This window comes from Ruditapes philippinarum, unplaced genomic scaffold, assembly GCF_026571515.1.
Source record: "Ruditapes philippinarum isolate M1 unplaced genomic scaffold, ASM2657151v2 ctg832_1_1_1_1, whole genome shotgun sequence".
In the NCBI taxonomy this organism is placed as follows: Eukaryota; Metazoa; Mollusca; class Bivalvia; order Venerida; family Veneridae; genus Ruditapes; species Ruditapes philippinarum.
In genome coordinates, this window is record NW_026857120.1 from 129,492 (window position 1) to 155,931 (window position 26,440).

The 26,440-nt window shown below is 31.9% G+C and overlaps 1 protein-coding gene across 1 annotated transcript in view; it reads left to right on the plus strand.

Annotated features, from left to right (window-relative positions):
* Window positions 1–1,081: 1,081 nt before the first annotated feature.
* Window positions 1,082–26,440, plus strand: part of LOC132748828 (probable 3',5'-cyclic phosphodiesterase pde-5) — a 36,535-nt gene continuing 11,176 nt past the window's right edge. The window contains exons 1-18 of the mRNA XM_060738475.1: window positions 1,082–1,454; window positions 4,452–4,604; window positions 4,950–4,993; window positions 6,093–6,204; window positions 6,390–6,474; window positions 6,912–7,017; window positions 7,294–7,387; window positions 7,608–7,666; window positions 8,651–8,701; window positions 12,101–12,159; window positions 12,726–12,777; window positions 14,567–14,697; window positions 15,294–15,386; window positions 15,795–15,863; window positions 16,206–16,320; window positions 17,220–17,359; window positions 17,658–17,747; window positions 19,601–19,621. Of these exons, the coding sequence (XP_060594458.1) occupies window positions 1,352–1,454; window positions 4,452–4,604; window positions 4,950–4,993; window positions 6,093–6,204; window positions 6,390–6,474; window positions 6,912–7,017; window positions 7,294–7,387; window positions 7,608–7,666; window positions 8,651–8,701; window positions 12,101–12,159; window positions 12,726–12,777; window positions 14,567–14,697; window positions 15,294–15,386; window positions 15,795–15,863; window positions 16,206–16,320; window positions 17,220–17,359; window positions 17,658–17,747; window positions 19,601–19,621 (1,577 nt within the window). The 5' untranslated portion in view covers window positions 1,082–1,351. The remainder of the gene's footprint in view (window positions 1,455–4,451; window positions 4,605–4,949; window positions 4,994–6,092; window positions 6,205–6,389; window positions 6,475–6,911; window positions 7,018–7,293; window positions 7,388–7,607; window positions 7,667–8,650; window positions 8,702–12,100; window positions 12,160–12,725; window positions 12,778–14,566; window positions 14,698–15,293; window positions 15,387–15,794; window positions 15,864–16,205; window positions 16,321–17,219; window positions 17,360–17,657; window positions 17,748–19,600; window positions 19,622–26,440) is intronic.

A 26,440-nucleotide genomic window follows, 5' to 3' on the forward strand; every position in this document is an offset into this window, starting at 1 on the left:
GTTAGGTATGAATTTTGAATTTTCAACGCGATTTGTTTCATCACCAAATTAAACTGTTGTATTTTTTTCAAGTTAAAGGCATTTCGATCTATTATCCCGAATAACATTTAAAAACGACACGAGATGAAACTATAAGAAACCTTTCATGGCATCCACAGTTTAAGAGAAAGATAGGGACCCCTTAATATCAAAAACAAAATATGAAAACTTAGTCTGTTCATGAGTTTTACTGGCAAATGTAAGATAGACCTGTAATTTAGCTTTAAACGGTCTCTCGACCTTGGCCCCTGTGCTGCCTTACAGTGAAGAAACTGGCTATCACTTGACACAGAATGACAAGACATATAGGGCAATGTCTTTGAATACTTCAATTCAAATATGCAAAGAAATTAATTGTTAAAGTTTCACTCAAGTTCTACTCGAAGGTCTCAACTATAATATGTGTTCATGAGACATTTAATTAACCTTTTAAAAACTGACCATGTAAAGAAAAGACTTTGAATTTGTAAGGCAGACCGTCTATCATTATCATAATCCCAACTGTCAAGCTATAGCAGGTCTCTGATAGGAAAACTTATTGAATTTCGTATCTTCGCCTATATATATTATAATGATTTCATTATGAAGAATTAATGAATTTTCTTCCACCTTTTTGTACAAGAATTAGACATATTCTTGCTGTACTTCTATGGGTACAAGCCACCTCCGGTTTATCCATGATGTTCATCAATACATTTTCTCCTTTCCTTTTGATATCTCATTGATCGGTTTGATTTATTGGAAGGAAATTAAAATCAGACCTGTCAGTTATATGGAAGCTTTATTAATCTATTTCTTACGTGTAAATGTACGTCCCGCTGACGGTTTTCAAAAGAGGATTTAGCGGACAGAATAAAAAACGATTGTAATTTTTAACCGTGATATATGTTTCCTCTTTTGACCTAAACGCTTGATTTATTTGAAACTTTCGATCAGTTGTAAATTCTGTGTCAAAAGTGTTGTATTTCGTATATCATAGTTTTATTTGTTTAGCTTGTCAGTCAGAGTGAAATAGTGGGTTAGATAAAACTATATCTGAAAGGAAAACTTATCGCCCTAATGACATGTAAAGAAACATTGAGGGGTCAATGAAGGTTGTCGTATAGTTTAAACTAATGGAAAGAATAAGCTTGTGGTATTGCTGTTAAGCATGAACGACTTCTGCAAATAATACACAGCAAATAGAATATTGTGTTAAGTTAACAAATTATTACTGTACAGTTGATTTAATCATTTGTGAACTGCAATTTCATTAACTACGCAATATGGTTTCATAAACTAATCATGTGCAATAGGAGAAAATTCAAATGTTATGTATAAAAATGGAATTGTGGCTGCACACAATATAAATGCCATTGATATGAAAATGGATGACACAGAAATAGAAGGAAATAAAAGGAGAAAGTTGCAATTAGGTATGATTTAATTTAAAACAAGAATTGTTTTATTCAAACTGTAAAACAATTGGAGGATTTGTCTTAGCTGATTGAAAATGAAAAATAAATGATGGCTTATCGTTGTTTTTCTTTTACTGTATCTGATTTGTATAAGATAATGCAATGTGCTCTAGTAAAATAAGTTTGTGCTTACATGTCCATGTATTGAATGTTTTTATCAACTGCTATCATAATGCAGTGATCAGGTTAGGAGGTATAGCTGCTGTTTTTCTGTTGAAATGAATTGAATCATTCGTTACAAATACAATAAATATCCAAAGTATTACTTAATTGGTCTCAATTATGTTTTCATGGTGAAGGATGAATATTTTTTTACTTTCGTACTTTCTTTCGTGTTTTTACAACTAGGTTTATGAACTATAAATGAACTATCTATCGTGTACTTTAATAACTACCTTTTATAATTGATAGTATATGAAGAAAATATATAATTATATAAATATGTAGTCTAAATTATTTCATATGAATGGTGATAGGAACACATTTTATGGCTAAATGATAAATGTAAGAAAATGCATGACCAAAAAAAGTTGTTATCATCAGTTCATTGACAATTTTTGCTATAAGTTTTATATTGATATCAAATGTTTTATTGCAATAATTAACATGTATGAGACATTTGAAAATAATTTAAATGTGAACATAGTAACATTCTGTACATCAGTTTAATTATTTACCGTGTTTTTGAATGAATATTTTAGTTCATGTATTAGATAACAAAACAATTGTATATAGATTAATACAAGGCGATTTAGTACTATTGTATTACCGTGTGTGACCGTGTATGTACACTGTTTATAAGCCTCGTTCTTTTTTTTCTTACGTCAAACGATGATTAACTCGATCTAAAGTTGGACAAGTATAAATGTTTTTCGGGTCAATTGTAGATTTTACAAAAGCTTATGGATAAGGGATTACTTTAATCGTTAAATCTTTGTATTAAAAACACAAAACAATTTGAGCTGACCTAAAGTACAGGTCTAAAGTATCAGGGTTCATCTATGATAAACTAATTACTGTTAAAGATGGTCGAAATGCACTATGTGTGAGAAATAATACAAATATAATTTAATAAATGAAGATGATTACTGTCAGTACGATAGTCGTGATTAATTAGGTGCCCACATTTAGTTGACGTCATAAATAAAGATATCCTTAATGTAATATCTAAATGAACAATTTGTAAAGAATTCGGTGGTTAATAATGAATAGACTATGTTAAATATCAAATAATGCAATAGTCAGTTGTAAACACGAATTATTCCCCGGTCACATATTCACGGATAATGCCACGGAAGAGCTACGGTCTAATCGTTCACGGATTACTACGGAAATGTGAAATTCCGTAGTCCACTACAGTTCCGGTACGGACACACAACGGTATGAGTACGGAGTCCGACGGATTTACCACCAAAAGCCCCCGGAGAGACACGGATTGTTACGGACCTACACGGTTTGGTACGGAGCGACACGAATCAGGGCGGACGCACTACGGATACACTACGGTCTGCTACGGTATAAGCACGGGTAAGTACGAATAAGTACTGTCTGATACGGAGAAGAACGAATTGATACGGAGAAGAACGAATTTCCACGGATCTATACGGACCTAATACATCCGTCCATAACCTCTTGCTTGCTCATTTTCAAAATGCCTCAGAAGAAAAGAACACCTAAAAAACGAATTGCAGAGTTCAATGATTTTGGCGTAGAGGATTCGGCTTAATCGCGTCCGACCCCCGAGACACATCAGGTCCGATTAAAGTGAATTTCTTGTAGGACGCTGCATCCTCAACATATTTTACCTCTATGCATGTCATCAAGCAGCTCGACCACTGCCTCCGCATTCCGAGCCATTTCAATATAAAGTTGCAGCCAGTAAATTGCAATTATCATTTATTCAATGTTCCCGCAAATACAATGTATGTATGTTTTTAACAAAGAGGTAGTATTTATACCCTTGAAAAAGTACATGATTCTTAATTCATCCGTACTGAACAGTGGTGGACCGTACCATTCCGTGCCGTTTCGTGTTGCAACGCAATAAACCGTATAAGACCGTGCTAATCCTTGCCTCTCCGTAGTACAACGTATTACAATCGTGGCTTTCCGTGACAATGCCGTATTAATCCGTATTAAAACCGTAGCTTATACGTAGGGTAACCGTACAAATACGTAGTTCTCCGTACCAAACCGTGGAAATCCTTGAAAATTTGGTGGACTACGAATCAGTACGGACTAGCACGGTTTGCGTACGGACCAGTACGTATCAGTACTGTTAAATACGGACTAGCAGGGATACGCTACGGTTGATTTTTCCGTAGCCAATTTTTGTGCATGTTCAAAAATTGTCAAGGATCGCTACGGATATACAAGGACTAGTACGATTGATTACGGTTACAATACGGAGAGCTACTGACCATTACGGGTAGCTACGGATGATGCCGGAATTAATCCGTGGCTCTTCCGTGGGCGTATTCCGTGAATATGTGACCGGGGTATAACAGATGGGTGCAAGAAACAACCCGCTGCATTGACATGGCAGTGGGATTTCGCTTTTTTTCGTTCTTTTCCATAGATGGCGGCCCTGATTATAATGACTGGTGCATTTGTTTCGTTTTCATTATTAATGGATAACACACGTACACTTCCTCTTTCTTTCTTATATAAACTTATTTGCATACCTACACTTCAGTAGTATCATTTGTTTATATAGAAGAAACCCAACAGTTCACAATTGACAGTATCTCTCTTATTTCCACAGAAATAAACTAAAATTCGACTCAACGGTATCACACAAATATAACTATTTCTCCGTTTGGTAGTGTTGAAACAGCTGCTCATAATCTTCTGTTTTATACTTCATTATCTTAAGAAAATAAAACACGTATGGTAAATAATCATCATTTGAATTGCCTAAAGTTTAAAATCTACTGTAATTTTATTTTGCTTTAGAATTAAATTCCGAGCTCGTCATCCAATATTTGAACGAGAATCCAGATTTTCTCGAGAACTACGTTCTGTCACACGTGAACCAAGAGAGGCTTCAAAGATGGACGGCTTGGAAAGAGCAAGTACGGAGGCAGAGACATGGTGAAAACTTAAACGGTATGGTATTGAATTACATAGCTCACTTATTGTTTGTTGTATGGACAATGATAACATCTTATCACGCTTAACTTGACAATAAACAAGCAAATATTTCATTTGTAGCTTTGCGAACCATCAAAATATAGTCTTAAAAGATTTAAAGCGCTGATTTTGATTTGTTCTTCTACCATCGGTTTAGTTACACAACAGAACTTGCAAAACGAGAACGAATAATCACAAAAAATAATCTAATTTACAAAGATGATTGTTATCTCTTGTTTTTCTTCTTTCGTATTTTATAACGTAATGAAATAAGACTTTTATATTACAAAGTTAACTGTTAGTTGATCTACTTGTTTTCAGGTGAAATTATACCTGACAGGAAAGCAACATTGTCTAAATGGAAGGTAAAGTATAAATGTATAGCAATGTCAATGTCAACAATGAGCAATAACCTTCATGCTTTCTTAAGCAATTTAATGTTTAATCCTTACGCAATAAATCTACATATTCTTGTGTAAAAACATTGTAAGTAAGTAATCTTACATATGGCATTATATCTTAAAGAAATTAATAAAAGACAACATGTACCATGCTGTAGCTGTCAGTCAACTTTAATTCTAAAGTAAGACCCATATTAACTGGTGGAAAAATGAAGTAAAAAATAAAGGGAGATAATCCACAGTATGTTATGATAGACTAGTGTACCTTATGATTGTTTAAATGGATACATTGACTTATAATCTTACACTAGATCAGCTTCAGTTAAGTAAACACATAATTAAATGACCAGTTATGATCAATAATTTCTAGAACTTGCTCTCACCTCTTCCAAGTTGGATCTCGGAGAATTATCCATGAATTATAATGAATTATTTCATTATCGATATTGCTTACTTGTGCTTCGTTAAATAGCATTACTTTTGCTAAGTATCTGTGAATGAATATTCACGTCGTTTACTGAATCTAGGTGAGTTATTTATGATAATTTTACTTCACTGTTTCTTGGTACATGAACCAAGCCGCCTGTTGGAAAATAACATAGGTATTTCAAATAAAGCCTAAATCTTAAAGAATGTGAGATCATACCAACTAAATCATATACGTATATGTAAATGTACTTTTTTATTCCCCCGGGAGAAGGCCCGTCTCTTCACCTTCAATGTCAAGGTCGGACTTGGAGGTCAAGTCGTTTCAGACATAACTTTCTTATAAATTGATGAATTATCGAAAAATAAAATGCAAAGCATATGGTCTTACTATAATATATATGATTTTGTTGAGATATGTTTTTTCTAGCAATATTTCTTCTATATTCTCAATAACCCCTCTTAGCTACTTCATGAACTTTGAAATACATATATCCAATTACGGAAAACAATCAGAATGTGTTGTTTTAATTAACAACCCAGTTTGTTGTTTTAAGGGACGGCGTTCCGATGTTTTACGTCATTACACGAAAAATGTTACAACTTATTTTACTTTTTTTTCGTTTTTTATTTTCAGGCGTCTATGCACTCTAAGAAATGGAGCTTACTTCAGGAACTAACTCGTGATATTCACACTCATTCCAACAAAGCTCAGGTGCTCGCAGAACTTGCTAATTGCATTGCAACAGGTAAATTTAACTTCTTTACTTCTCAAAAATATTTATTATATTTCGTGTAGGTCCGGTAACATTTTATATGATGCATTACTGTGTATACTAAACACAGTTATTTTGTTATTATTTTTAGATAATCTCCGTTAGCAACCGTTAGCTAAATCTACAAATCACAGTTAATTAAATGTCCTTTTTTACAGCAACATCAGCGGACGGTCACAATCTCTACCTCGTTGATGACCATCAGCAACAACTTCTTTACCAAAAACCCAACAATAATAACAAGTAAGTCATTTTAAGTTTTTTTTAAGTAAGGTTTTGCATATGAAATAAGCAAGACTCATTCACATTATTATATATTAGAAAATGATAAAAACTATTCATGGAATTTAAAGATTTTGCTTAATAAGTTTATATAAAGTTTAACAAACTATGAGTCTTCATTAACAGGATACTATCTCTTATACGATATTTTATTTTATTGCGAATTTCCATAATCGTAGTTCAACCGTATTTAAACATTATTTAATGGTATAGAATTGGTAGATGGCATTTATTACCTACAAAATAAGTTTTGTTTCTCCAGCCTCACAAACTAATTTTGGTCACAATGTCTTCATATCTTAGACATAAAATCTATAACACTATCAATCACACGAGTTGGCGATGGCGGTGCAATATATAAATGTATATAAATTATTTGTTGTCACCTATTTTCGTAGATGTGAACTTGTCTCGTCAATCATTGGCTCTCCTCGGTTGTCTTCGACACTTGCCGGGTATGTTGCGAGTACTGCCGAAACTGTCCGAACAGGAGATATTTTAGCGGTAAGAAATTAACTATATAAAATTGGTTAAAACAAAGATTGTTTTTCCTTTGTTAACTACATCTTCATAACATTTCAAATTTCGCCGTGTGCCTTATGTCTTAAATATATATAAATATATTAGATTGTATGAGAGAAATGCGTGCCTTCAATATTAACGATCTAAGTAAGGTACAAGGGAGAGAAATCCTGCCGTTGTAATTAATAATGAAATTCTTTGAGTAAGTAATGCTTTGAACAATATCAGCACCTCAACAAATGATCTTTTATTTGACAGGATGACAGATTTCCTGACGGGTTAGCTGTAGGCGGGGAGAAATGCCAGTCTGTGATGGGACTGCCCGTTATAAAAGGGGATGGCACACTTACAGGTAAATATAAAATAATCCGGCATAGTTCCGAAGTAAAATAATGAACAAAGCAACTGTTGTTTTAATTCTGCTGTTCAACATAAACTGAATGAACAAACCTTTTTTCTGTAGGCTAGACTTAAACAATGTATTATTATCATTGTGTCTATAAGGTTATGATAGTCAGTTATTCATTTTCTCACTCAGTTATATATAGCAAAATACTGTATAAATATTTCAGGTGTGATAGAACTGTACAGAAACGTGGGTGGTGGTATCTTTACCCTGGAAGATGAGGAGGTATGAAATATTGTCATTGTTTTATATTTGTCATTTTGTGTTCCTTATATACATTCAAGGCTTAAAAACAAAATTTGAAATCCGTATTTGTATAAACTGTTGCACTTAAAACGGAAAGATATACAATAGGTTAATGAAAACTGTATTGAAAATCTTGAAAATGTATTTCTAGTCCCGTCATGACAAAAACCCTCATTGCTGGCCCTTTAATTGTAGTGAATCTGTCGTAATATCGCCGGCCTTGTTTGATTATAACAGTTATAACCCTATATAGGTATGCTGTTGCTTTTGTAAGTTCAACAAGACTGAGATAAATGTTGACATTTGAGTGATCCAGATATCTCACGATCACAGAAAATCACATTGCCGTGGCCGATAATAAAGTAGTTATCATTGGATGCTGACAGTCTGTAATTACTTCTCTAAACGGATTTATTTCACCGTAATTTCCAATTACTGAACGCTGAATTACTGCCCATCCAAACAGTGCTTTACGTTGGTCACTGTTTAATGTTTCCGTCACTTCTATCAATATATACATACCTTTTAATTCATAGGTTTTTAACCCCCAGAATAAACCGACTCGTTGACAAATAATACAAATTAGGATATAATATCTAGGAGTATAACCTATTATTACTTCTTTGGTCGCTAGGTCAATATATAGGTTTGTGGTTTGTCAAACCAATAATGAGTTTTTATTCTAAAAATGAAATTTGGTATAACCCATACCCAAATTAACGTGTGTAATGAAATTTGCCTGCTTTGAATGAGATACTGAGATGTACTCATAATATACATTTTGTATGTGCTTGAATTAAGCAGTCAACAATGTATCGTCTGCTCAGACCGGATGTTACAAGTTGGCACGATACTTGTGGTATAGGCAAGTCATTTTGCTGCACGTGTCGATGGCGTTATGATGAAATCAACGTGTATTCGTTTTAGACAATTGTATTCTTATTAAATGTGTAACATTTCTAGGTTGCAATCTCAATGGTCATGTGGGCAGACATTTGTGTGGAGTATGTCGAGGTAACGTCACAGACACACGTCATACATATATACACGTGTGCAACATATATCATAGTTCCCTCATAGCTTCTCATATTATACCGTTTACATAGTCATTACTAATAAATGAAAACTAACCATGAAGTGAAAGTGGATTAAAAAGACCATAAAGCGTACACTACATGGCATATTGTGATTGTTCTTTTCTAAGTCAAATGTATTAGTGCAATTGCACGCAGTTATGCTTTAAGTTTCGAAACTGTCAATATAATATTTGAAATAATTTGATTGTCTCAAAAAGATTCATATTGTGTATTATGCTTTATAAAATCTTTTTGATCAACTTACATCATAATCATGCTTCTTAGAAGTGAATTATTTCAGATAAAAATGCTTTATTAACAATCTAACTTTTTGGTTACTGGTATGTATAACTAAAGCAATGTTCTTATATCTCTTCGGTGAGGTGGTATTTTCTAGCAATTTAATACTAATCGGCAACAAAGTAACAAACCTAGACATTCGATCCCCGTTAAACTATGACAGTGAAGAAGTTTCATTTATATATGTGATAGTTAACATAATTACATATATTCATATATATATAATACACTGACCCTTTTAATTATCATGGTTAATGAAGTATTCGCACAGAATGACGTTAGCTACAGCTATTCCATTCTATACAAACGGCGTGTTTGATGTTTTTTGTTAAATGTTAATTTTTACAGTTTTTATTTTCCTGCATAAACTTAAATCTTCAGAGAGCAAAGATTGTGCTAATGTGGGGATGTCTAACAGTGTATTTTGCCGAGGTATTTGCATGTTTATAGATGTACAAAAATCACTTTGTCAAACGTCGTACCATGAAATGCATGTACGTGTCTGTAATGTAAGTCTCTTGTAACGCAATTATTTTCCCGTGTAATTGAAAAAGGCATAAAGGTAAAATTCTACCGAGTTTTAAATGCGGGAACAAATCTGTACTAATTCCTATCGTACAATATTAGTAATTCTATTCATACATGGTTAACAATACGCTGATCAAAGATGATAAATTAACTAATCCGATCCGTGTTGTACTTAATTTAAATGACCGTGTCAAATTTTAGAGTATTAAAAAACTTAACATGTAGTATTTCATTACAAGGAACCTCTTGTTATAATATTAGTAGCCGTTACACGGAGTATGTGACCAGTTGACTTCATATTGAAATAAGACACGCGTGCAAGAATTTCGATACATGATATCTGGGCTGTGCAATGGGTTGGTATGGTGACAGTTCGTCAGAAGTTTCCGATATTTCTTCACCTTATATTTGCTGCTAGGTAACCGGTGTACGTACAAAATTGTTAATTTAGACAGTTAAATAAACCCGCTAATTGGAAAAAACTCGCCCTTACTTGTGAACATATCAAAGAGTTTATGTGTTCGTTATTTTGGATTTATACATGGACTTGACTTGATCTATGTGAAGATGATGTTTCACATCTTACCGTTGTCGGTATGGATTTATCAGTACTGCGTAAAATACTACAAGGTATTCCTTTTATTTTAACTTTTTATTGTAAAATAACGAATTAAGGATATAAAGGAATGTATTTTAACCAATGCATTAATCTTAACAGTCAGTTACTTTACTTGTCAGATTACCTCAGATACTTGTATGTTAATACAAACTACGGTTACTACAAGAGAAGACTGAAAACAAAATTTGGAACTTATTTGTCTGATTTGGTATTAGACTAGAGTGAATTTTGCTAGACAAGGATCTGACGAGGCACAGAAAGAAGCAACCAAGTGTGATCTATTCTAGTAAAATTAACGATAGCCAAATACCAGATCACTGACCCGCTTATTATATGAAAGTATTTTGATTATAAATTTGACCGTTCTATTATGTCAGTAAGGTCATTCTGGACCAAAATCTTTTATGTCGTGACATACTTGTGCATGTTATACGTGCACACAATCAATCAAAATATAAATAGGTAATAATTATTAAAATGGTACATATTTTACTTCTAATTATTTACTTTTTGTAATTCTTTAATTAAAGAGTGTATTTGTTTAAATCTAGAGAAATGTAGAATCGAATGCTGAAGTTTCTATGCTTGCTAGTTGTTGTTTTATTAGTTAGTTATCACTTTAATTCCTTATGAATCACCGTTTCTTAACCTATATGGTTTGCTTATTACGTTAAAACTATTTTGTACCAGCATTATGTGTACATTTTTGTAAAATTTGTTCGTATTAAAAAACATATACATATGATAAGTACATGTGTAAAGTAAACTGTAGCTGGCGTGAATGACTAAGATTAATATGAACAGACTCAAAATTACGGAGTCTGCGATTATCAATTATTTGATTTGTTTTCATTGCCCTATTATAAAGTTATGTAGATATTAACGCTTTTCGGATATTTTACCCATTGTTTTGCATTTTGTTTTTCAATCGTAGATTTTTTTCAGTCGCTAACAAACAGTTTTATTCATTGAAATGTTTTACTAATCATGAAACGTGGATCTCACAACATATTATCATTAACACCGTAAATAATCGATGTTTTAATTTGCTTTAAGGCAATACTGTCTTTTTATTTCATTACTATGAAGACATATTGAAGACAGTTTCCCTCTGTACATTTTGTATAAATCCATCAATTTCATTCCAGATGAGAACTGGTAGCTTAAGGCTTGTCTTTTTACAGTTCTGTTAATAACTTGATTAGATTTTAGGACAAATTTTGCATATTTCCGATATAAATCTGCTGAAGGGGTTAACAATATTAACAGTGAAAAAATGCATGAAACTGTTTTCTATATTATAAATGTGTTTCATTTCTTTGTATTTTAACGCATGTAAACTATACATGTAAAGTGAAATAGCAGTCTTCTTCGTATGACGTCAGTTCGAAAATAATACAAGTCTTAAAAGAAATAACAAATGCTTTCAGTGGAAAATGTAATATTATAGAATTGAAGTTTACCTTTTAGAAGTTTGATGGAACTTTGGTTTCGTAAATTCATATGTATTTATCATTTGATAGATTACCTTAAAAGTAACGTTACATACATGTATTTTCATTTTCTGTCAATTTATTTACTTATGTAGAAATGTTCCTCAGATATTAAACTATAGTTGTGGCCTAAAAATGCTAAACAATAAAAATATTGCTGTTATTCTTTTATATTTTCATTACAGACGTTTTTTACCACATAAATATATTATAAAAATAACTTTACCTACATTTTTAGAGTCATCGTATGTTCTTTTGCAATTGATTAATGTAAATTACACTACTTAGATGTATACATTAACTAATATTAGTATTTTTTAAAAATCAAGTAAAATGTATTATATTATAAAAATGACAATTTAGTTGATGCAGACTGTTTTATTTTATTTTTTTTTAGATGTACAACTGCATGACGAGGCAACGGAAGTTAAATGATTTCTTGCTGGCAGTAACCAAGTTAGTCATTTCATAATTTTGTTGCGTATTAAAAAAAATAACAAGCATTTCTTATTTTATCATTGTTACCATGTTTATGCCTTTAAAAGCATTCTATTATTTTATGTAAAGTTACTATGGTATCCGGAATTTACTTGCCCTGTCTATGGTTGCTATTGTACATACATGAGCCGCGTCATGACAAAACCAACATAGTGGGTTTGCGACCAGCATGGATACAGACCAGCCTGCGCATCCGCGCAGACTGATCAGGATCCATACTGTTCGCTTACCAACTCTATTACAAGTGGAGAAACTGACAGCGAACAGCATGGATTCTGATCAGACTGCGCGGATGCGCAGGCTGGTCTGGATCCATGCTGGTCGCAAACGCACTATGTTGGTTTTGTCATGACGCAGCTCAAATTAAAAAAGTGTTATTTTCACCTCGCCTTTACAAAAATTTTATATATGACATGTAATGAATTGGGTGTTTATTTTATAAAATATACGTGTGATGTAACTATATTCATTGACGAATATCATAATCACCTCAAATATAACACGCACATTTCCTCTATTATCAGATCAATATTTCAAGACATAGTGAGCATGGACACTGTCATTATGAAAATCATGGTAAGTTTTGTCTGATGTCATTGCTATCAAACAAAAAAACAAACAAAAAATAAAGTTCAATAAACTGAAAAATTTAATGTATTTAATCGACAAAATGATTCCTGTTAGCCGATTAGTTATTTGTGAATTGCCGAGAATATATTTTCTTTGGTGATAAATCATTTATATTTCATTTTGTAAATAATTGATAATAGCAGATGAAAACATTATAATATCCCATCCTTCGAATAAGAAACCATAATTGGTCATTTCAAATAACTAATGAGTTTATTTCATCTTGATATGAGGAGAAAAAAAAACAACATAATTTCGTTCTGAAATTAAACCGTCATATCCAATTACCGAAGAAAAATATCTGAAATCTAGTAATCGCAGACATGCTAATTCTCCAAGTTCCAAGTGAATCCACTTTTGCAAATCTTCCTTTTGAAATAATTATGACCTGACAAAATTAATAGTTAATTTCTCCATGATCTGTAAACATTTGACGTCAATTCCTCTTTATAGATTTTATCTTAATAACAGTCGTGGATGGAAGAAAATTAATTCAGTTTGAATTAGTAGATCACATTATTTTGTGATTGTTATATCTTTATTTTATGTAATGTGTGTGCAGCATTTTGCCCAGACGCTAGTCGACGCCGATCGAGCGTCCCTCTTCCTCCTTGACTACGATAATCAAGAACTGTATGCTCGAATTTTCGATGTGAAAATCGACAATGAAATCGATGATCATTGGACACCTGTCAGGCGCATGCGCAAAGAAATTAGGTTTGCAAGCAAGCCAGAATAATATTATGATTTGGCTCCAAGCTTGCTTTTACAGAAGTTTGGGGTTTTCTATGTTGTTCCTTGCGTTTCAACAATTATAATTTATTAACAATAGCAAATAAACTATATGGTAACTATGGTAATGTATATATTACAATACCTGATTTACTATAAAGAAACCCCAAACTTCTGTGTGTATATATCATATGCTATACATTATATACAATATTGCCTTTGCTTCTATGACTATCATTGGAACATTTCATTCTTCTCTCTTGTATACATGTACCACTTCCACTATCATTTATAATTATACATGTATATTGTATTATGACCAGAAATTCCGACCATATAAATATTATCAGTACGATAATCATCTCATCCGTAATTTGAATATGAGAGATATTTCATTTCCTCTGTAATTATCCCCCCTTTATCGTTCAGCGGCATAAACAATTAATCAGAATAAAAATCCCGAGATGTCGTTAGACAAACGATGCTTTTACCATAACGTCACTGACGCATCAATAAACAATCCATCTCTGTAATCTAGAAGTAGTTATTCGTCTACTAAAGGTTTCGTATCAAATATTATTGTCCAGGCAATTATCTCTGTACCATATAGAATGAGAGCAGAGACATGTGAACTGGCATTGCAATTATAAATGAAAGTTTTTTATGGTCACTCATTATCGTTGTTCTTTGGAAGCAATTTATATTTCTGTTTTCGTCAACACAATAAAAGTATTTTTCAAGTTTGAGAATTTTCCATTAGTGTTTTTTTTTCAACTTTAATGAAGAAAATCAGAATTTTCCGAGTACATAAAGATTTTAAAATAATTTCATAAGTTTAGACACCCTCCACCTGGCAATTTTCTAAAACCATTGACCTCTTTAGAAATATCTAAACAAGAGTCATCATATCATCTTAAGTCATCCGGGTTTTATCATCAGTTTTCAGCATCAGCTTATGTACCTAGTGGCTAGTGTGTTTGATTGTGCTGTTTTTTTCCTGCAGAATTACGCCAAAAAGCTAGTGAACGCTGATAGGGCCTCGTTATTTTTGGTGGACACAACTACCAATGAACTATACGCAAGGATATTTGATACTGGCAAAGTTGATGAAAACGTTCCTAGTAAAGAAATCAGGTTTGCCTATTCGCAAATAGATACACATGAGTCTATTGTTGAAATGTATCATATAAAGTTGTTTGTACCAATTGTAAGATAGATCGATTATGAATAACAATGTGTTTTAGGCAGATGCTGCGGTAGAAGTTAATTAAAAAAAGGACCAACAGTGCGCTATGTATTATTCGGTCCGCCGGTGGCACCACTTTTATAGTTCCACACACATCAAGAAATGTAAAGTGCATGTCAATTCTGTAACCCAAATGTGCATGGCTTAATTCATATACAGTATTCTTTATCATCTATAAATTCCCATACCAGTATTCAATAATTACACCAACATATAAGCATTCTTTCTCGCCAAGGTACGTTGCTTTTAAAATCAAATATTCCATATATTCCGTATTCATTTCTACCAGAAAACTGTAATTTTGTAACATGATAATACATACTATTTTAGTCATACCAGATTTATCTAGTAACTCTAGACATAAAGTAAAAAAACAATAGCAAGATTGAATGAGTATTGTCAACAACAAGATTATAATTGTGCTCGGAAGTTGACATCAGTCTGTTAACTAAAATTTTTATATTGATTTAATGTGTTTGGTCAGATTTCCCATGGATAAAGGCGTTGCTGGCCACGTGGCGTCAACGGGAGAGGTGCTAAACATTGCCGACGCTTATACAGATAGACGCTTTAACAGGTGATATATTAATCAGTTTTATAGTAAAATACTTGATTAAACTTATATTGATATAAAGCATACGTCAGTATTTACACATCTATATACGAAAATAGAATTGATAGAGACTTCCTCCTTCGTAATAGACATATATGAGATACTGTCAAGGAAATGAAAAAAAGTAGTTTGACATTTTTGTAAGCTGGTTATATAAAAACTCCAGTAACCGTATAGTTTTTTGAGATATATTTTTATGATGGTCGGTGAATTTCTAAAGATTGTCTCATTATTTTCATCAGTGCATATACGAGAAATAGACAAATTTAGCATAATTATATATATACATTGTAAAGTAGTCTGTGATAACTGACTTTCTGCTTTCTGCATGAGTGTTGCACGACATATTACGATTGTATTTAACCATTTCAGAGAAGTAGATATGCAAACTGGGTACAGAACGAAATCTATTCTTTGTATGCCAATCTACATCAGAGGAAGGTAAATAGGTTTAATTCTATTGTAAAGATATAGCATATGGGCTTAATTTAGTAACAAAGTACATATGGCAAAAGATACTCCTTGGAAATATTCTTCTTTAAAAATAAATGTTCCATTAAATAAAAGCTAGTTGTGAGTCAATTAAGTTTTGTCATTATAAATTTGATGTTTAAATGAAGTTCACACACATTTTTAAGATCTGCCGACAGCTAAATTTGTCAAATTAAATGTACATTTATTGAAGCTAGCTTCTTTTGATACATTTAACATCTTATTATTAATGATAACACACAAAATAATGGACAGGCATCGTACAAGTTGGCGGCTAATTTTCTATTTCAGTATAATCGGAGTGGTACAAATGGTAAACAAACTGAACGGTACTTTTACCAAATCTGATGAAGAATCATTTGAAACTTTCGCAATATATTGTGGTCTCGCTTTGCATCATGCGAAGGTAAAAATAACACATATTCTTATGTCTATTGTAACAATATTCATTCATTACGCTGGTGTAATGCTATCCATTTGAAATCTATCATATTATATATTTGCATAAAACCGATGTAATTTCACCATCCCATCCCTGCCAGGTAAACGAACTGTGCCGAAGTAATACCGGTATAATCGTGATGGCAGTAATATATTGTATCAACAAATTCATTTCCATTACCGCACATAGATACACATACTTTAACACGGTGCCAACAGCAACAGAAACATATGATCATAGATTAATTAATATCAGACAGAGTGTCAGTATATTGGAGATGAATAACACAATCACTGCGAATAACGTCACATAACTTGACACAGTGTTTCTTTCATAAGATATGGTTTGATATTAATTTGGTGGTAATATTTCAAGTAATTATAATTAATCAGAAATATGACACAACTTACGCAAAAAGTCAGATAAATGTGTGATGTAAAACCTGAAATGTCATGTTATTTACCTAGAATATGTCCATTTGTAACCGCTATGTACTGCTATGTTATTAGCATCATGGTATACGTTACATTATTTAGATATTTAGAGTGAAGATATTGGTGTACATTGTTATATGGATGATGACATGTCCCCTTTACTCCTCCCTCACCCCCCCCAACACCTCACCTCCCAGTATATAGTTATTTGCTCGTGTGGTATTGGGGGAAAAAAGTTTATTAAATATATAGAAACAGAACATAGCTCATATGTGTACATAGGCACCAAACATATGTGATGTCATCAACTTTATTCACATAACCGTTATATGTTCTCATTTACTACCAGCTGCAATGAATATAGATATATTTACCAAATTGTTTCCATAGTGATTTATTTAGGGATTCAATCTTTTTAACTTTTTGTAGTTGTATGAAAAAATCCGAAGGTCTGAACAGAAATACAGAGTGGCATTAGAAGTACTGTCGTATCATAGCCAGAGCTCGGATGAAGAATTCACATCAGTTAAAACAATACCTGTGCCAGACAAAATAGTTAATATTACACAGTAAGTTAAATTTGTAATGTTTCTATGTGACACAGTTATATTACCATTTCCATTTCAATTTACACTTACGTACATTGTATTTCACTATCAATATTTATATAACTTTAACAAGCTGAGTTTAATGTTTAACGGGGATGTGCCGGTATTTCAGTTACATTATAATTGATATAGATGACCCTAACGTTTTATTAGATATTGTATTGAAAAAATAAGTAGAGCCACATCTTTATATTTTGAAAAATATGTATATGAATATTTCTTTAAAGGCGCTGTCAGTTATCAATTTACTTTATTTCAGTTATCATTTTTCACCATGGGCAGTTACAACAATGGAGAAACCAATTTATGTATTATACATGTTCAGAGATTTATTTGGACAAGTTGTCAGGTATTTTTAAGCACCTCCTTTTGCAATAATCTAGTATCTTTTTTACCTAGTTAGAGGTTTTGCATCACATTTTTGCACACTGTATTTTAATTTACTGTTAAGCTCATTTCAGCATAAAGAATGAACAATTTAATTGTAAATTTCATTATGACAACACGTAACAATTTTCTTTTCGAAGCTTCTTCTAAAATCAGAAGATTTTTAACATAACATAAACCAATTAACGTTTAGCACAACATGCTGCTTATAGAAGCTATTTTCATTATTTTGCAAATATTGTCCCATTCTAGTCGTGTAGAAATTACTCAAACTCATTAATTTGTAATTTCTAAATAAGATAGAAGATCTTTTGACATCTGTCACATTTCAAACGATTGCAAAATCGGGGGACCATTCACGACTCGCATTTTTTATAATGAACATGGTATTTTTCTTACTCATTTATGCAATAGTTATTATTACGATTCATACATCATGATCAAGTTTGTCAGTCTACATACATAATTATACCCCAGCAAATAAAATTTGAAGGGGGAATACTGGAGTCAGCTTGTTTGTTACTTGGGTGGTTGCTTATTCTGTGAGTTCTTGTGGACGCTACTCCTCGTATAGGTCTTGATAAATATACTTGAAACACATGTGCACTATTTGTACTAGCATGTAAAAATATATCTGAACATCCTTGTTTAAATACAAGAAGTGCCCCTTTTATGTACGAATGTGTTTTGGTGTAAATATAGCTGAAACAGCTAAATTTGAATAAGTAAATTCATAAGGAATGCAATCAGCATATTTATTATTGTTGTAATGACGAAGGGTGGACACATAAAGTATTATTAATAGTTTATTTTTGTCTTGTGCATTACCCGGAAAGTGTTCGAGGTATTAACTTGAAACTTCATAGGTGGTTAAATTTCAATAAAATGACAGTGCCCAAGAACCATTATTATTTTGCATATTTCTAGTATTTAGAATATAAAAAAATATGTAAAAAATACACACTAAATTCTATTGGAGGCATAACTCAAATGAAATAAGATGAATTATCTTGACCCCTTTCAAAATTCAATTTTATTAAGTTTTGACTATGGCTTTTCGTTTAGGACACTAGCATTATTTATTAGGGGTCCATACGCCGCTTGTCATGGTTAAATTGTTAGTTCTACATTTTTCTATGACAACCGCTGTATGAAAGACATCTGTGGATGTTTCATAATTCAAACTTTCACCATAGCATGTTTAAATGTTGAATACTGCTTTAGGCGGTGTTATGGGCATGGGCGGTAACATGTTTTTACAAATACCGTTCATGTACAGGCTCATTCGAAGATAGTCCGCAACATTTTCAATTTTGAATTTTACCATTTTGGACTTCTTTTAGGGTTTCATCTTTTTTTTCTTATTTGAAACTTCATACTTGTTCAAGCATAATGTTTAATTAATATGATATGTCAATATAAAACCCCACAATACCATGCTGACAAAGTGGTGTGCGGGGTATCTTAGCTATTACAGTGGCAGATTTAGGCGGGGTATAATCTTAGCCAGTAGAGTGGCAATTCTAGGTGGTGTATCTTAGCAGGTACAGTGGCTGTCCTGGGGGGGGGGGGGGGGGAGGTTATTCGCGTGAAAGAATCACAAAAAGCTGACATTTTTCTTTAATCCTGCGCTGGTTTTTATATGTTCATGTTCTTTAGTTTCCATAACGGCAGGGAGTTTTTGTTATTTTTGTTTAAAGACAGTGATTTTTGTGTGGTGAATCTGCACAAATCTGTACTTTAACACTCACTTTGAGAGTATTTTTGTATTAATCGATTGTCGATGAATTAACGACATGCTTCCTTATCTTGCAGTATGCGAGAAAATGAGAAAAGGTACTGATTTCAAGTTTTTATCTCAACTATAACTGTGTGATATCGGAATAGCACTAGTATTATATCCTTACTGTAGAGTTAAACTTGAAAGATGGTTGATGAGTAGTAATTATATTACACAGTTACCTTTAAAAAGAACACCATTAACTCGTTATAGAAGGTAGCAATTCGTTTTATTTTGGTTGAATTGTATGTGAAATGACGTTATTATAGTCACAAAGAATGTCCAATGGTAAAATGGTGATTTAAGATGTTTTGTGATGTAAACATATGCGCATACTAGCTCAGTATTAAAACAAGTACAAATACTAGTAGTTTACATATTGCCCAAATATGTTTTAAACTTAAATGATTTGTTACGTAAGGGATATTTAGAGATTTGTGAGTGTAAGAAAATCGTACGTTTTCATTGGTATAGCGTGAGAGTAAACAAAATATCATAATCTTTAATGATTTTAGGCTGGATTTTGGCACTTGCACCACTCTCGTCAAGTATATTATACACGTGCAATTAAAACTTATATTAAACATCTAAAACATATGTCAGTTGAATGTGTTGAAACATATTCCCATGCAGTATTTATAACAATAACGAAAATTATCATCATCATCACCATCATCATCATAATTATCACCATCATCATCATTACCATATTTTTATTATTTTGAATGTTTTGGAAATGATTAAAATTTGCTTTTTAAAAGAAACTTTATATATTTCAATAAATTCAAATAGTAGTGTCATCTTGTTATTGACTGTTTAAATTATCTCTTCAACCATCTTTCATTGTTTAACTCTTATTTCTAAATCTGGTATCGGAAATTCCTCTTTTTATTGATCACATTTAGAGATCACTCTTCTTTATATTTCATTTATTTTCTCAAAATGTTTAAAAATTGTTTTCAAAATTAGTTTTATAAAGTTTTTGACAACAATTTGGCTAGTTGTTTGTACGACATAGGCATTTATTTTCACGAGTTATTCAGTAATATTCACTCACTAATATCTCAAATAAACCATATAACTTCCCCTATAATTCATCCGGGAATTTGCTTAACCATTCTTCTGTCCAGTCCCACACTTTTCTCTGTAAAGACAGAGTTTAAGTTTAAGCGTCACGTGTACTTAATTGTGGATTACATCATAGATCATAAGAAAATAGAACTAGACAATGAGATATTAGTTCATTCATGCAGAAAAATTTCCTGTTCCAAACAGAAAAGGGAATATGAATATACATTAATAAAACAAATGTAAATTTGTTAAATATCACAATAGTTACTATAGTTACCAACAAGTATCATTTCATACGTCATCTTCAGTCAAGATGACACAACTTAATGTGGAGGACGTAATTGCCCGATACTGTAAAAACAATTGTATTATGTTAGATAGATCTGAACTATCTATATTTGTAAAACACTCTTCTATGTTTGCAAAGAGCATTATTTCATCTATACATATTGTTTGCTAAAGAGCTATAATTTATGCCCATGTAGTAATATAACTGATAATAATGATAACGATATTTGATACAATACCCATCTCTATAGTTCTGTACAGTGGAAAAGTGTCATTAATAAGGCAGATTAACATTTTCTGTAATCAAAGCAAATTTGTATTGATACTTACTACCTATATATCGAGTGTATTGACAGCAGTTAGTCGGTATATTGCATTACGTAATGTCGGTAACTACTTATATGGAGTGTTTTGACAGCAGTCATTACGTAATGTCAGTTACTACCTATATAGCAGTTAGCCCGTATATTTCATTACGTAATGTCAGTTACTACTTATACCGAGTGTCTTGACAGCAGTTAGCCCGTATATTTCATTACGTTTTGAAAATTACAGCTAAAGTTTATATTTAGCTGTTCCGATACAAGTGAAACTGTTACATTTCATTATAAATCATCTATATTAGAAACACCGTTAAAGCCAGTCTAAAACTCTATATATAATCATTTTAACGTATAAACATTTAGAAATAATATATTTTCTATTTAATAAACGATTTATTTTTTTAAAATAAATGTAGTAACCCCTCCTCTGACCTTCTGTAACAGATATTAAACTAGTGCCATTTCTGGAGTGCTGTAACAATTAACCATTTCTCATTTTCCAACATATTCTAATTCCTGCTTTTTAGCTTGCATAGGCACGATTTGATTGCTTTCTAGTGTTTATTTTAGTATTATTTATTAGATTATTTTTTGTATACTTTTTTGACCTTTGTAAACAGTGCAGAAAAGTGTAAATCAGAATGTGAAAATATATTCATTTGCGAGATGTTTGGTATTAATTTACTGGAAGCCCATTTTGGAAATGATATGTTATTTTGTATGCTTGTAAATCCATATTTTAAACAAATTCATGAATATATTGAGTTTATTAGATTTTATTTTGTTATTTTTTGTAAAGCACGGGTTTTGTTTAGACTGATAACTTAGTTTAAAATGCATATTTTAATACACAGCGTACAATAACATACCGGACAAGGTCCGTTTCCCAGAATTATATTTTGCTATGCCGCATTTTGTATATATACAGATACTATTTTTGCACACCTCATTTTATAAGCATTAAGAAAGAATTAATTATTGATCTGGCACGACTGCATTAGCCTCCCTGGAGATACAACTAAATTACAATTGACAGAAGTATCATCTTATGACGCGTTTTCTGTGGAAAAAATGAGTTTATTGTCATTCTGCATTTATACATGTATATATATATGAATGTATTGTCTAGTCAGATCAATAAAACTGTCAGATTTTTGTTTTCTGTTTAGAGCTTTTACCATTATTCTAGACAAATTGCATGATATAGGAACCGTATTTACTTATATCAGATATTATGTGTTTCTTCTTGCCAGACATTGTAGTCAACAAATGATGTAGATAAACTAATATATTACATTCATGAGAGTTTTCTTCACTTAATTATAATAACATTGTCACCATTTTATACGAAAAATCTTATGTTATTTCGATATATCTGTGTGACATGTCATAGAATAGAATTCCTTATATCCATTCCACGTCAATTTTCATGTATTTTTCTAACATTTACTTATCTCCTAAACATCTTGAACGGTTAGATAAAACAGCATTATTGTTAATGTTTATAATTTTAGATATGATATGGACAGTCTTATACGGTTTACATTGACAGTACGGAAAAATTACCGTAATGTACCGTACCACAATTGGGACCACGCTTTCTCTGTAGCCCATGCTATAAAATTTGAAGGGGGAATACTGGAGTCAGCTTGTTTGTTACTTGGGTGGTTGCTTATTCTGTGAGTTCTTGTGGACGCTACTCCTCGTATAGGCCTTGATAAATATACTCGAAACACATGTGCACTATTTGTACTAGCATGTAAAAAAATATCTGAACATCCTTGTTCAAATACAAGAACTGCCCCTTTTATGTACGAATATGTGTTTTGGTGTAAATATAACTGAAACAGCTAAATTTGAATAAGTAAATTCATAAGGAATGCAATCAGCATATTTATTATTGTTGTAATGACGAAGGGTGGACACATAAAGAATTATTAATAGTTTATTTTTGTCTTGTGCATTACCCGGAAAGTGTTCGAGGTATTAACTTGAAACTTCATAGGTGGTTAAATTTCAATAAAATGACAGTGCCCAAGAACCATTATTCTTTTTATTTCTAGTATTTAGAATATAAAAAAATATGTAAAAAATACACACTAAATTCTATTGGAGGCATAACTCAAATGAAATAAGATGAATTATCTTGACCCCTTTCAAAATTCAATTTTATTAAGTTTTGACTATGGCTTTTCGTTTAGGACACTAGCATTCTTTATTAGGGGTCCATACGCCGCTTGTCATGGTTAAATTGTTAGTTCTACATTTTTCTATGACAACCGCTGTATGAAAGACATCTGTGGATGTTTCATAATTCAAACTTTCACCATAGCATGTTTAAATGTTGAATACTGCTTTAGGCGGTGTTATGGGCATGGGCGGTAACATGTTTTTACAAATACCGTTCATGTACAGGCTCATTCGAAGATAGTCCGCAACATTTTCAATTTTGAATTTTACCATTTTGGACTTCTTTTAGGGTTTCATCCTTTTTTTTTCTTATTTGAAACTTCATACTTGTTCAAGCATAATGTTTAATTAATATGATATGTCAATATAAAACTCCACAATACCATGCTGACAAAGTGGTGTGCGGGGTATCTTAGCCATTACAGTGGCAGATTTAGGCGGGGTATAATCTTAGCCGGTAGAGTGGCAATTCTAGGTGGTGTATCTTAGCAGGTACAGTGGCTGTCCTGGGGGGGGGGGGGGTTATTCGCGTGAAAGAATCACAAAAAGCTGACATTTTTCTTAATCCTGCGCTGGTTTTTATATGTTCATGTTCTTTAGTTTCCATAACGGCAGGGAGTTTTTGTTATTTTTGTTTAAAGACAGTGATTTTTGTGTGGTGAATCTGCACAAATCTGTACTTTAACACTCACTTTTGAGAGTATTTTTGTATTAATCGATTGTCGATGAATTAACGACATGCTTCCTTATTTTGCAGTATGCGAGAAAATGAGAAAAGGTACTGATTTCAAGTTTTTATCTCAACTATAACTGTGTGATATCGGAATAGCACTAGTATTATATCCTTACTGTAGAGTTAAACTTGAAAGATGGTTGATGAGTAGTAATTATATTACACAGTTACCTTTAAAAAGAACACCATTAACTCGTTATAGAAGGTAGCAATTCGTTTTATTTTGGTTGAATTGTATGTGAAATGACGTTATTATAGTCACAAAGAATGTCCAATGGTAAAATGGTGATTTAAGATGTTTTGTGATGTAAACATATGCGCATACTAGCTCAGTATTAAAACAAGTACAAATACTAGTAGTTTTACATATTGCCCAAATATGTTTTAAACTTAAATGATTTGTTACGTAAGGGATATTTAGAGATTTGTGAGTGTAAGAAAATCGTACGTTTTCATTGGTATAGCGTGAGAGTAAACAAAATATCATAATCTTTAATGATTTTAGGCTGGATTTTGGCACTTGCACCACTCTCGTCAAGTATATTATACACGTGCAATTAAAACTTATATTAAACATCTAAAACATATGTCAGTTGAATGTGTTGAAACATATTCCCATGCAGTATTTATAACAATAACGAAAATTATCATCATCATCACCATCATCATCATAATTATCACCATCATCATCATTACCATATTTTTATTATTTTGAATGTTTTGGAAATGATTAAAATTTGCTTTTTAAAAAAACTTTATATATTTCAATAAATTCAAATAGTAGTGTCATCTTGTTATTGACTGTTTAAATTATCTCTTCAACCATCTTTCATTGTTTAACTCTTATTTCTAAATCTGGTATCGGAAATTCCTCTTTTTATTGATCACATTTAGAGATCACTCTTCTTTATATTTCATTTATTTTCTCAAAATGTTTAAAAATTGTTTTCAAAATTAGTTTTATAAAGTTTTTGACAACAATTTGGCTAGTTGTTTGTACGACATAGGCATTTATTTTCACGAGTTATTCAGTAATATTCACTCACTAATATCTCAAATAAACCATATAACTTCCCCTATAATTCATCCGGGAATTTGCTTAACCATTCTTCTGTCCAGTCCCACACTTTTCTCTGTAAAGACAGAGTTTAAGTTTAAGCGTCACGTGTACTTAATTGTGGATTACATCATAGATCATAAGAAAATAGAACTAGACAATGAGATATTAGTTCATTCATGCAGAAAAATTTCCTGTTCCAAACAGAAAAGGGAATATGAATATACATTAATAAAACAAATGTAAAATTTGTTAAATATCACAATAGTTACTATAGTTACCAACAAGTATCATTTCATACGTCATCTTCAGTCAAGATGACACAACTTAATGTGGAGGACGTAATTGCCCGATACTGTAAAAACAATTGTATTATGTTAGATAGATCTAAACTATCTATATTTGTAAAACACTCTTCTATGTTTGCAAAGAGCATTATTTCATCTATACATATTGTTTGCTAAAGAGCTATAATTTATGCCCATGTAGTAATATAACTGATAATAATGATAACGATATTTGATACAATACCCATCTCTATAGTTCTGTACAGTGGAAAAGTGTCATTAATAAGGCAAATTAACATTTTCTGTAATCAAAGCAAATTTGTATTGATACTTACTACCTATATATCGAGTGTATTGACAGCAGTTAGTCGGTATATTGCATTACGTAATGTCGGTAACTACTTATATGGAGTGTTTTGACAGCAGTCATTACGTAATGTCAGTTACTACCTATATAGCAGTTAGCCCGTATATTTCATTACGTAATGTCAGTTACTACTTATACCGAGTGTCTTGACAGCAGTTAGCCCGTATATTTCATTACGTTTTGAAATTACAGCTAAAGTTTATATTTAGCTGTTCCGATACAAGTGAAACTGTTACATTTCATTATAAATCATCTATATTAGAAACACCGTTAAAGCCAGTCTAAAACTCTATATATAATCATTTTAACGTATAAACATTTAGAAATAATATATTTTTCTATTTAATAAACGATTTATTTTTTTAAAATAAATGTAGTAACCCCTCCTCTGACCTTCTGTAACAGATATTAAACTAGTGCCATTTCTGGAGTGCTGTAACAATTAACCATTTCTCATTTTCCAACATATTCTAATTCCTGCTTTTTAGCTTGCATAGGCACGATTTGATTGCTTTCTAGTGTTTATTTTAGTATTATTTATTAGATTATTTTTTGTATA